At 38.0% G+C, this 12,100-nt stretch overlaps 1 protein-coding gene across 1 annotated transcript; it reads right to left on the bottom strand.

Moving 5' to 3' along the window:
- Positions 1–5,506: 5,506 nt before the first annotated feature.
- On the bottom strand, positions 5,507–9,950 carry LOC149818375 (FKBP-like peptidyl-prolyl cis-trans isomerase family protein). The gene is made up of 8 exons (XM_089983989.1): positions 9,818–9,950; positions 8,337–8,534; positions 8,109–8,143; positions 7,698–7,791; positions 7,533–7,593; positions 7,222–7,267; positions 6,622–6,692; positions 5,507–5,722 (listed from the first exon to the last, which is right to left on the bottom strand). Exons 1-8 carry the CDS (start codon positions 9,874–9,876, stop codon positions 5,645–5,647), a joined length of 642 nt encoding a protein of 213 aa, XP_089840115.1. The 5' UTR covers positions 9,877–9,950; the 3' UTR covers positions 5,507–5,644.
- Positions 9,951–12,100: the final 2,150 nt, after the last annotated feature.

The raw sequence follows: 12,100 nt of genomic DNA, 5'->3' as shown, positions 1-12,100 counted from the left end.
AATGGCGCCACCTCAGAGGAGACAAGCTTACCTTTTCTGGAGGAATTTAGGAGTGACACGTGTCTCCTACTTTTCTGAGAAAAGTAGGGGGAGACATGTGTCAGGCTACTTTTCTAGAAGGAGGGAGAGGTTGACACGTGTCCCCTGCAGGAGACATACTTCAAGTGGCGCCACCTCAGAGGAGACAAGCTCCACTTTTTCTAGACAGGACAACCTATGACACTTGGCATCTCCTGGTAATCTTGAAATGACACATGGCGCAGGATGGATAGGGTGACACATGGCAGATAAATGGGATGACATATGGCGGCTTCTTAGGGTAGCCCCACACTGACACTTGGCATGGAAATGGGAGGAGAGAGAAAAGACAAGTGGCACCAATCTAGGGGACAAGGCTCCTATATTTTTGGGTTTTTCAAAATTCAAATTTTCAAAAGAAAAGCCTATGTGACACCACCTTAATGTGGGCCCCCACATTGCTTCTTTATTGAAATAAGGACAAGACAACAACTTCTTTTTGGAATTTTCATAAAATCTGGACTAATTGGTAAAACAGGAATTTTTGGAAAGAGTTGGCCCCTGTAGGGCAATTTTGTAAAAGGAAGATATTTGAAATTGTCAAAAGGGCAAAATCTGAGTTGAAATTTATTGAAAATTATCCAGATTGTTTTCCTGAGGAAATATTTTGAAATTCAGAGCCCTGGGGGTAAAATGGGAACAATTGATAACTTTGAAGACCCAGGGTTTTGAAATCAATTTTGAAAAGAGTTAAAATTCTAATCTGGATTGAAAATTTTGAAATCAAGAGTTCTGGACCTCGAAATGACATGTTGTGCAGTGCAGTGATATGAGATGCTCATGCAATGCCATGTCTTATGAAATGCAATCTTGAACCAAGACTTGGAGCTGTCTGTCTCCTGTCAAGAATAAATTTTTGAACATCTGAGTTAAAAATAGAGAAATTTTGAGAGTTCCAGATGAAATTTGGACTTTTGCAAGGTCCGGACTCAGAAAATGACCATTTTGCCCTCCAGCGATTTCAGAGGCTGGATGATGATGCTTGGTGGAAATTTCGGAGAGGTGAATGAAAATTTGGGGTGTTTACAACCACCATGAGCGTTTGACCAAGAATTTGCCTTGGGAACACCAAATGCATAAATGTTCATCCCAGCACCGATATTTCAACCAGGTCCTTACACTAAACCATGGAATTGACAGTTACCTCTACCAAATCCAGGATTTGGCATCTGAAATATCACTTCCCGTTCCAGCTACTAGTTTCCAAACAGGGCCTAAAGCATGGAATTGACAGCTTTGCCAAATCCATAATTTGTCCGCTGAATGCCACTTCCCGTCTCAGCTACTAGTTTCCAAACAGGGCATAAAATTTACAGAGACACTAAGGTTGAAGGATTCCTATATGAAGAGACTTTTTGGATGGCGCGTCATAGATATTGGGTCCATGAAATAGACTTTCAATTAGGGGCCCAAATGGATCAGATTGGTTTAGACTTCAGACTACCAATACAATCAAACACTTTAGTTTTGGTTACAAATTCTTAAAATAAGATCCAAATCAAACAGAGTCTACTTATACTTTCTATTTCTAAAATGCATGCTTCCAATCTTCTTTTAATGGATCCATTATCACAGTAGGGTGGTTGTGAAGGTCTTGAGATGATCTAACCTCACTGGCGCACGGGTGTGTCTGTAGTTTTCAGAGGTGAGGCACGTAAGGCTGGGTGGTCGTAGGCGTCACCTTGGGGGTTTCTCGCTTCTGCGAGGGTTCCTTGTCATAAAAAAAATCAAGTCGTGAGGTTGGAATCAAGCATGATCTGGTTGCCCCAATGAGGGGTTGGCATAGTGAAGTGGTGCCTTGGCTACTAGACGGGCAGTGTTCCATGGGCGTAGGGATGGCAGTGGACCGGGGGAAAGCGGGGCCCTGCCCCGCCTCGCCCCGTTTGGACCGGGGATGAAGGGTATGAAACAAGGATGGAGGTGGAGACGAAGGTTAAAATCCATCCCCATTCGGGGATGGACGTACCCTTTTCCCCACCCCGCCCCGCCCCATCCCATCCCTACCACTTTTCCCTGCCTCATACCCTTTAACGGGGAATGGAGGACATGAAACGGGGATGAAGGCAGGGGTGGAGGTTAAAATTCATCCTCGCAGGGGATGGAGGTTCTAATCTTGAGGCAGGGTGGGGGTGGAGACCTTGTCCGCCGCCCCGCCCCACTGCCATCCCTACATGGGCGTCTCCCTTTTGCACAAGCCAACGTGTAGCATAAGCCCTTGGGGCAGGGGTTCTAGCCTCCAAGTTTTACGGTGCTGTCACGATGATCGTAGGTATGGTAGGTTGAGTCAACGCTCTTCAGGTTATAAAAAAAAAAGCATGATGTGGGTCATTGGCACGTACCTGAATTGTTTACAGCCCAATTCTCAATCAGATGAAGCACACGTGCCATGACAGCATAACAGGTGCAATCACATTGTACAATTTAGTGTGCGGCTGCAACAGGTCTGCCCTCTATCTTTTGTTGAGTCCCACAGCTGACAGGCCTAGGGCAGCGGCACATAACAAGTGTGCAATATGATTGCACCAGATATGCCCTAGCATGTCATTGGGTAGCAAGTAAGGCTGTCAACGGTTTGGTTTTGTATCAGGCATCCGACCTGACCCGAGCATGAATTTTTGTGTATGGGCATGAAAAGTGCCAACCCTAATAATATTTAGGTTGATCGGGCTGGGTTTGGGTCATGATTTTTGTCAGGTACCTTACCCAACTTGGCTTTTTTGCTAGGTACCTGACCGGACCCAATTATTTTACGTGTTTTTAAAAAATAAATTTCTAAAATTATGCAGGTTTGGGTTTGGGATGTCATTTTTGTGACCCAGCAAAACCTGAAGTTGAATTTTTTATTTGGGTGGGTTCAGGTATACCCTCATGAGTCGGGTACCCAGTCCCTTGAGAGCCCTAGTTGCAATAGGTGGAGATCTTGATCTTGAAAAAAAATAAAATAAAAACTCTAATCTTGGAGCCCAAACTGAACCCATGTAACTGTCGCTCCCGCCTGAGTCTTATAAAACATTGTAACCTTATCATGACATCAATGTTGTAATAAGACCTGTATCTAGAGATGGTAGTGGACCGGGGTTGGGGTGGGGGCGGAGGACAAGGTCTTTACCCGTGCTTTATCTCAAAATTTTACCCTCCAACCCTGCACGGGTTTTGATTTTAACCTCCATCCCCCTTTCATGTCTTTCATCCCCGATCCCATGGTATACTTTGAATGTACTCAACAAAAATAAAAATGAACCACGCTTTGAATCATGTTTTTTGGACATAAAAATGAACCACGATCAGGTGCTATCACATGGTATACTTTGAAGTGTGCCGCTGATGCCCTCCGTCTTTGGTTGACAGTCTGTCAGTTGTATGGCCCAAAAGCGGATGGAGGACTGTTAGGTGCAGAGGCACACTCAAAGTGTGCCATGTGATGATGGCACCTCCATAAAAATAGGACTTTTTAGGTCATGAAATTTTGATATACATGATATAATCACACGATCAAAAACTTGTTTTCTACTGAATAATGCTTAAAAATCATATTTATATCTATAGTCTTATCAAGAAACAAAGTTTAAGAAAATTGAAAATCTAAAGCGTCTATTAGGTGGGAGTAGGTACTCCGGGAGCACCCTATCATTATCATTTGTTAAAACCATGCAGATCATCGGGCTATCCAAGTCGGATATAAGTGGCCTGCTTAGGGTCTCAGCTTGGTCAGAAACCCACCGAAAGAGGTGCAGGTTCGGAACTGGTACCAGTGTAAATCGGGTCTATATCCGAATCATTACATATAAATACTGGATATAAATAGGTTCAGTCATGGATCAGTCCAGGTATAAACTCTATTGGGGCCAATTAGGTCCCATTTTGAATTACTTGGGTTGAAAACATCTGGCCCATTCATAGGAAAAGTCCATAATTCAGTCTCGAAGCCACTCATAAGTCCACCCAACTTGGTTCGTGTCATGTCTAACTGGGCAGATCTTCTAAGTTAAGTTTTACCAAGCAACAGCTAGGGGTGTAATTGGGTCGGGTATACCCGAATCAAATTAGACTCGAAGTTACCCGATTTTGTTGGATTCATGAGTTCGAGTCAGGTTTAAAATCTAGAATCGTTTGAAAATGGATCTATATAAGACTCAAATTGTTTGGACCCGAATCGTCAACTCATATGGGTCTTCAATTTTAGCTATACTTAAACCCAAAGCCGTCCACTCATATCGATTTTCAAGTTTAGCTATACTTAAACCCAGACCTGGTCTCGAGTCAAATTGAATCGTCTTAAGGTCTAATTTTGGCCCTGACCCAAAAACAGGTTTGACAAGACCCAACACGAACCCCGACCAGGTTGCACCGTTACCAACAGCCACCAATTACCCTAAGGAAACGACCATATCAGTGAAGTGTCTAATTTTAGTCCGCAAACCAAAATTTCACAATACATTTAAAAAACTGATTTTTTTAGAAAATCTCTAGAAATAGTCAATATAGAAAAAATATGAAATATTATGAAATACAAAAAAATTATTATGAAATTGTTTTGTTAACGTTAATATCATGATAAAACATGATCTATGTCACAAAGACACGTAGACAAGAGGAACGTGAGCTGAGTTCGACTCGCAAGTTCTATTTTTTTTTTTTTGAAAATAGGACATGAGGACACAATTTTTTTAATCAATAAAGAACTAGTTTTTGACATTTTAAAAATACATTTTTATTGAAATAAATTTAAAACATTAAAATAATATTAAGATATTGTCTGTATTATTTATTGTCCATGTCCACATGTTCGCTTGTGTCACCAGGGACACTACCAAAATGTCGTGTCCCTATGACATAGAAAGTGATAGTTTTAAAATAAATGATATTTTGAAAATACCAAGAGACATCATATTCAAAAAATGAGTGTAGTTGAGATGCGTATGCTTAGATGGATGTGTGGAAATACAATAAAAGATAAGATTCGGAACGAGGAGATACGTAAGAAGGTAGGCATTGCACCCATTGAAAATAAGACGAGAGAGAATCATTTACGATGGTTTGGACATATTCGCCGAAGGCCAAATGATGCTCCCATTAGAAGGATAGAGAAATGAGAAAATATATTAGTTAAAAGAGGTTGGCGTAGGCCTAGGAAGACTTGGATGGAGATGATAGGAAAGGATATGAATGCTTTGAACCTCACCGAGGACATGGCATTGTATAGAAATGATTGGAGGAGAAGGATTCATGTGGAAGACCCAAAATGATTTTCTTTTTTGGTTCATATCGCCGACCCCAATTGTTTTGGGATGAAGGCGTAGTTGTTGTTGTTGTTGTTTTGAAAATACCAAGTTTCTTTGGTATTCTCCTGAATGAAGTTCTGGTTATTCCTGCATTCAATTGACACAAAAAAACTGAAACATTTAATAGGAAAATTTCACAGCTTCTATTTTGAAGGGCAACAAGCTAGTCCCTCGAGAGAATTAATATGTATCAATGAGCAAATCAAATCAAACTTAATGTCATCGATTTTACAGGTTTAGTAATTTTGGACAAAAGGAATCATATACATTTTGAACAAGAAGGATCACAAAACCTTCAAGAGTTGAACCTCGAACACCAGTGGCTCATTCGAATGTGAAAGAAGGCTCCTCCGAGGCCCAAACTGCTTAAAGACAAAAAAACATACTTACCACAAAGAATAGTTCCACAAAGAACAATGCATGCATAAAAGTATTCACACCAGAGTGAATCATGCGACATAACTATGAAACAGTACTCTACAAAAGGAAAAAAAAATCAAAACTACACATGCTTCATAAAAAATGAACATAGCTGCTTTATTTAAAAAGTTTAAAAGAAAAATAAGATGTAGAGTAGCAGGAAAGAATAGCTATGACCATAATGTCAAAGAATCTACTGCTTATCCAACTCGCAATATCCTGCTATGGAAAAAAGAAAAAAATCGCAATATCCATGGCCAACCATTGTTCTGAAAAGATAAGCAAAATCAATGTTTTGAAACAAAAATAAAACAAAGCCCTACAGTGAAAAGTTCAATCAGAATAAAATCATCATCAGTAATAATCTAGAAACTTCAAACTTTTACAATCCCAAGGCTCTTTTCTTATTAACATAGAAATACATAAGGTTACTCTATTAATCTACCATTTAGTCCTGAAAAAAGCAAAGATAATCTAAACTAAAAAAATGTAAAGATGTCACAGTAAAATCAGCTATGACAAAAATTTCAAAGACCGGCCATCCCCACATTCTGATAAAACCAGAATGAAACAAGGGCCTTTTTGTAGAACCAAAACAAAAAAGTAGTTAAATAAGACTGAAATTATTCACCAAAAGAAATTCAAAACCATGGTTTTTTGTTGAGAATTTCTAGGTCATCTTTATTACAACTTCAATGGCTCCCTTCTTGCTAAGTTTTAAATCAATCAGTCCATTCAGTTTTTTCATAACAAAGATTTCTTGTTAGGTCATTCACAAAGAAAAATCATGAGCTGATAGATAATACAGATGATAATTATATGAAAAACAGAAAAGAAAAACCTCATCTGGTATAGGTTTCAAGTTTTCATTTGTGTATCCAACATTAGGTGGTATCAATGCCCTCCTCTTTCCTGCAACATAAAGGCCAAGAAGGTTCCATAAATTAGCATTTCATATAGTTTCACGAAGGCAAGAATCGACCCACCAGCTCCAAGTATTGAACAAGCCCAACACATATAGAAGAGTTTTTTAAATAAATGAATAAACACTTACATAAGACAAATATGTAATTAGCATTTGAGACACAAATTTTAATCTGACAAATCAATGAAGGAAAAATTAACTCAGACAACTCAAGTTAAGACAGGTTGGTTTCACAAGATTTACTGGGTATAAAACTCGCCAAATCTATGAATTTTCAACCTACACAAGATTGGTTGTCAAATTTGTATCCATATCATGCCTAATCTCTGTATCTATATACTGTTTATCACTGATCCACCAAAGTATCCAATTGCAAAACATGAACAGCCAACAGGCCCAACACCAAGAACGATGTGAATAGAAAATAAAGAAGCAACACATGCTAATAAAAGATCTAACAAAATGTATGTGGCTTAAACAAAGAAAAGCAAAACAATGCATGAATTCAGAGTCTACCTCCAACTTTCATGCCTACTAGAACCTCCTTCAAGCCCTTAATAATCTGAAAACAAGTAGGGAAACCTCTTAGTTCCCAATTACTCATGAAATTAGTTTTGTAAAGAACTATTCAAGGGAAAAAAAGTTGACATATATTAGTAACAATAAAAGAATGTAGAAACATACATCAATTTTCTAACTCTATAACTTGTAATGTAGAATTTGTGAATCTAATTTCCCTATGGGTTTTAGCGCTTATTTTGATACTGCAACTACCTTGAACTTTTAAGAAGCAAAAGCATTTGAACCATACAAAGCAAATCACTAACCCGCCTGTCATCCAAGGGAAGTATTGCAGGATTGCTTTCACCACTAAATTGATCTACAGTGCTGCATTGAGATATACAATGCTAAAGTCTCAATTACACAAGAGGGGCACAAAAACAAAAGCTTAAATGGTATTAAAAAACTAATATTTGTTGTGAGTTGACAACCTATGTACAAAATATCCATTTGAACGCCGGCAAACATAATTAACTTCAACTAGATCTCCTTCATGAGCCTCAGGTCCCATTCCTTCAACAATATCTTAAATGAGAGATAAAGTAACATTCAGTTTCAGATAGCCACATGTTAGAGGAAGACACAAATATGAGCTTTTTTATACCAAAAATTACATAAACTTAGCACATGAAATATGAACACAAATTTGCAGAATATCTTTCAAAGAGATCATCTCACTAATGTTTGGAACTCAAACATTAAATATATCCAGGTGCAAGATAGAAAGAAATTCATCTCCACGACTGTAATAAAAACATAGCTAAGACAGAGTGGTATCTATCATTTAGCAGAAACTATACATAACCAGGAAACATATGAAAGAACATTAATGGTAATTTTACCTATAAATTTCACTCCACTGGCCATCTGTTTTGACCTGGATACTTCAAAGATCAAAGTTGTCTATATAAGAGAAAGATTATGCTGGCAGAAAAAGGAAAAAGAGAAAGTGCAGCAAATAGTGGCATTTAATCTTACAAGCAGTTCTTTTGCTAATAAAGCTTGAAACTCAGTTGTGAGCAGGTGTAAGAATTCAAATAATTAAAGAGCTAAAAGTTTAGTTTAATTACGAGACAGTCTCGGTATCAGTCATCTCTGGAAAAGGCCCAGCAATGGCAGGACGTGTATGTAATAGAGCTACACTCAGTCCAACTGATCCCAAAAATAAAGTCCTCCGTGATACTCTGCAGCTTGTTTTGATGGGGAATTTCCCATTGAGCTCCTTCATAAGAGAGCTTCCAAGCTTCGCACTCTCCGCAGTGTCCAGTCTAAGCAAAACCAGAGAATGCCTGTCAAACTCTAAATATATACTTGCAATTACACATACATCACTTTATTAAATCAATTATGTTGAAAGACAGATAGCCTTCATTAAATGTTCGGATCATAGTTACCGGAAGCACCTCCCTGCGGGGGAAGCACATCTCCGAAGCAGCAAGCAATACGCTTCCCCCAAAAAGGAGAAGCATAGGGGAAACTCGCTTCCCACTAGCTTCTCAAATCGCTTCCCTCTACCATCCCTTCCTTTTCTCACTCGATTCCCCTCGTTACCCACTTGCTTCTCCCTTTTTTGTGTTTTTCATGTTAATATTTATATTTTTTGTTTCCCCCTCAGTTCTCCCTTGTTTCCTTCGTGTTTTCTTTTTAGCTTCTCACACGCTTCAAAAACTATTCGTGCATCCCGCTTCATACTACTTTTTTAACACTCACTTCCCAGCTTCCGCTTCACGCATCGCTTCTAATATTCATTTCGCTTTTTGATAACTATGGTTCATATAATAAGCAAATCAACAAGGATAGAATAGCAAAACAATTGCATTGAAACAAAAGAAAAACAAACAAACATGCAATTTAGTATGTTTACCGTATTAGCAATGTCACGTTTGGATGCAGAGACGACAAATTTTATAGGATCAAGACAACAAAGTTAATAGCTGTGAAAGGTATAACAGGGATACAGCTTAATGCAATGACGAGGCAAAAAGCAACCACAAAATTTCCAAATATACACCCCATTATGCAAAACAGAGGCATGCTAGAGGTGCTAAGAATCTGAGCTACTAGCAGCAAAATGAGCGGAAGCTGATAGGAAAAATCAAGATTCAGACATTTCAATAAAATCATCCATGAGAAACATATTCCTTTGCCCAGGTGCAATTTTCAAAATGTGATGATAAGAACCGCTAATGGGATTTGAAAAGAACATAAAAAAAAATGGTTTTCTCACAAATTTAACTTAATGGTATGGAATTTCGTCCCTTTTAAGACAGACCCAACATTCTCGATTAAGTATATATGATCAGAACAAGTAACTGATTTCATGATATTCACGTTCTTACCCTTTTAAGACAGACCCAACATTCTCGATTAAGTATATATGATCAGAACAAGTAACTGATTTCATGATATTCACGTTCTTTCACCCCAGAACGACAATTCGTTTCGGAATATAGGCAAGATCAATCAAACAAATCGACTATTTCATAAAAAATTTGGAACAAAACTAAACATAAAAGGGAAATAAACAACAGAGGGGAATCGGAACTTTAACCTTGGAGGGGAAGCAAGGCCACATGTAGAAATTAGTGCTTTCTCTAGCACACCCTCCATGGCCGTATCTCAGATAGAGAGAGAGAGAGAGAGAGAGAGAGATAAGACGGGAATTATGAAGAGCAGATCGCGCCAGCAGTTGGGGTCTCTCTCTAGACTCTTAACGCCAGAAATATGGGGAGAAATTACGAGAAACAGTGTCGTTTATACTAGGAAAATTACCAACCCATCCTCCATGCTTCGTTCGTGCAAGGCGTTTGATTCACGGACGCGCGTGCACAGGACAGCGCCTCCTGTTCACTCACATTCAAAAAAAGAATTTGTACGTCCGACGCTGTCCCATTCTCCGCTGTTACGTGGGGGCACATGGAACAACGTGCGCGGATGCTGATTTTGTATCCTTGGGACGCACTCAGGGTGCGCGTCTGAGCTTCCTGCATTTGCGTGGGCGTGTGGCCGGCCACGCATTAGTCATTTCAAGGAAGTGTGCATTTCATGCATCAAACGCTCCAACAGAGACATTTGATTGCACAAACAGAACTATATAGAACATAATTGTTGATACTTCTCAGTGGGTTTAGGTGGGTAGAGTTAGGTTTGGGTTAAGTCAAAAATTAAATTCTGGTGGTTTCGATTGAGCAATAAATTCAGTTTTCTTAATTAACATAAGATAAAATGCTGAAATTTAAGAAGAGCATTGGAACAAGTGAGGCAAGCTTGTATAAAACATTCAAGAATTTGGGATCTTTATTTTGATTATGAAAATTTTGAAAATTTCTAGTGACAGGGTTCTGGTTGGGTTTTCCCAGGCCCTAAAGGTTAATTTATTTCTCTCAAAATATCAATCAAAAAATTATAAAATAATAAGAGTAAGCTTGGAATATAGTCTAGGAAAGGTCTAGTAAAAAATTTGAATTCAGAGTCATTCGAGTTTGAGAACTAAAAATATACTAATTTAAGATATGAATTTGGGTCAGGTCTAGAATTTGGTAAAAATAAGTTTTTTGTGTCCGGTTTAATTATCTTTACTGAAAACGTGTTTGGATCTGATTTTGTGTGGGTAGGTTAATGCAGATGGGCTAAACTAAGGTTACATTTGGAGGTTTGAACTAGGTACCATTTGATTGAAACATTATTTTTAAGTTGAGCTAAAATCAAGAAATCACAGTAATAAAATGTTGTTTTCGGTTTTAGGTGTAACGGGTTTATAAGAGGCTAAGCTAGTGAGATGCTTTAGGAAAAGAGTTTAAATGCCTTGCATGGTTTAGGGAGAGTGTCCTACAGTAGATAAAACGGTCTGCTCCAATCGAGGTTGTCTCAAATTTCATATACAAGTCGCGTCCTCTATTATATTGATGCAGTCCACGAACTCTAAGTGAAAATAGTTATACTTAGCTCTTATGCACTTTCGCATTTTATTAATCATTATTTATGCATGATCCATGTTAGAATCACTGTAAAAACATATTTGTATAGTTAGTTTCAATAAATCGCATTAAAACAAAAATTATCAGAAAATCATGTTTTTCAAAGCTTTCCTTACGTTTTTGTGTTTTTATTAGATTTAAAATTTCTTAATTATAGTTTAGTTAGCTTAGGTTTGTATTACCTAATTTTTAATTAGTTTAGTAAGTTTCAATTTTTAGAAAAACATATTTTCATAAGAGACCTTATTTTAGAAATTATCGAAAATTAGCGAATTCTTTTTTAAAATTAGATTTAACCTAATTAAGGATTATAAATATGATTAAGAGGGTTGAAAAAGATGTTTTTCCAGCAGCCCACTTGCTTCCCCCTCCTTCTTGTCCCCTCTTCTCTCTCTCCCTTGCTTCTCCTCTCTCTTTTGTCGATTTCTTTCTCTCCTTGTTATTTCCTTCTTCTTTTTTCTCTTTTTCTTCAACCTTCGAACTCTTTCGTCATCGACAACTTCTTCTTCTTCATCGGGGCAGTGTGTGTGCAGCTGGGATCAACCACTTTCTTCTCTCACCCAATCCGTCGGGAGCATATCGCCAGATTTCTTTTTCTGTTGTGTGTTTTGTTTTTGTGTTTTGCATGAAAGCATTGAACGTGCGGTGAGCACCTTTTTGTGCCCTCATAGAGTCCTCAAAAAATAAAAAATTTAAGAAAATAAGCATTACCTAAAGAGGGAAGGACAAAGGGAAGCAAATCAATTCAAGAAGGGACTAAAGCCTTAGAGCATTGAAGACTCTTTCTTTTATTTTTAGAATAGGCTTTATTTTATTCAATTCAATTCATTTGGGTTTGTAATAAGGCACTTTAATTA

The sequence above is a fragment of the Nuphar pumila genome, chromosome 13 (assembly GCF_984573655.1).
Source record: "Nuphar pumila chromosome 13, dmNupPumi1.hap1.1, whole genome shotgun sequence".
In the NCBI taxonomy this organism is placed as follows: Eukaryota; Viridiplantae; Streptophyta; class Magnoliopsida; order Nymphaeales; family Nymphaeaceae; genus Nuphar; species Nuphar pumila.
Note: the sequence above shows the minus strand (reverse complement) of the source record. Positions and strands in the feature narration are given on the sequence as shown.

What these genes read in the sequence shown, in the direction of transcription:
- LOC149818375 (XM_089983989.1), bottom strand. Translation starts at nt 9,876, where the DNA reads ATGGAGGGTGTGCTAGAGAAAGCACTAATTTCTACATGTGGCCTTGCT. An exon ending in TTCCCTTGGATGACAGGCGG is followed by an intron (nt 7,268 to 7,532) that starts GTTAGTGATTTG and finishes ACTTGTTTTCAG; the next exon opens with ATTATTAAGGGCTTGAAGGA. An exon ending in AGTAGGCATGAAAGTTGGAG is followed by an intron (nt 6,693 to 7,221) that starts GTAGACTCTGAA and finishes TTTATGTTGCAG; the next exon opens with GAAAGAGGAGGGCATTGATA.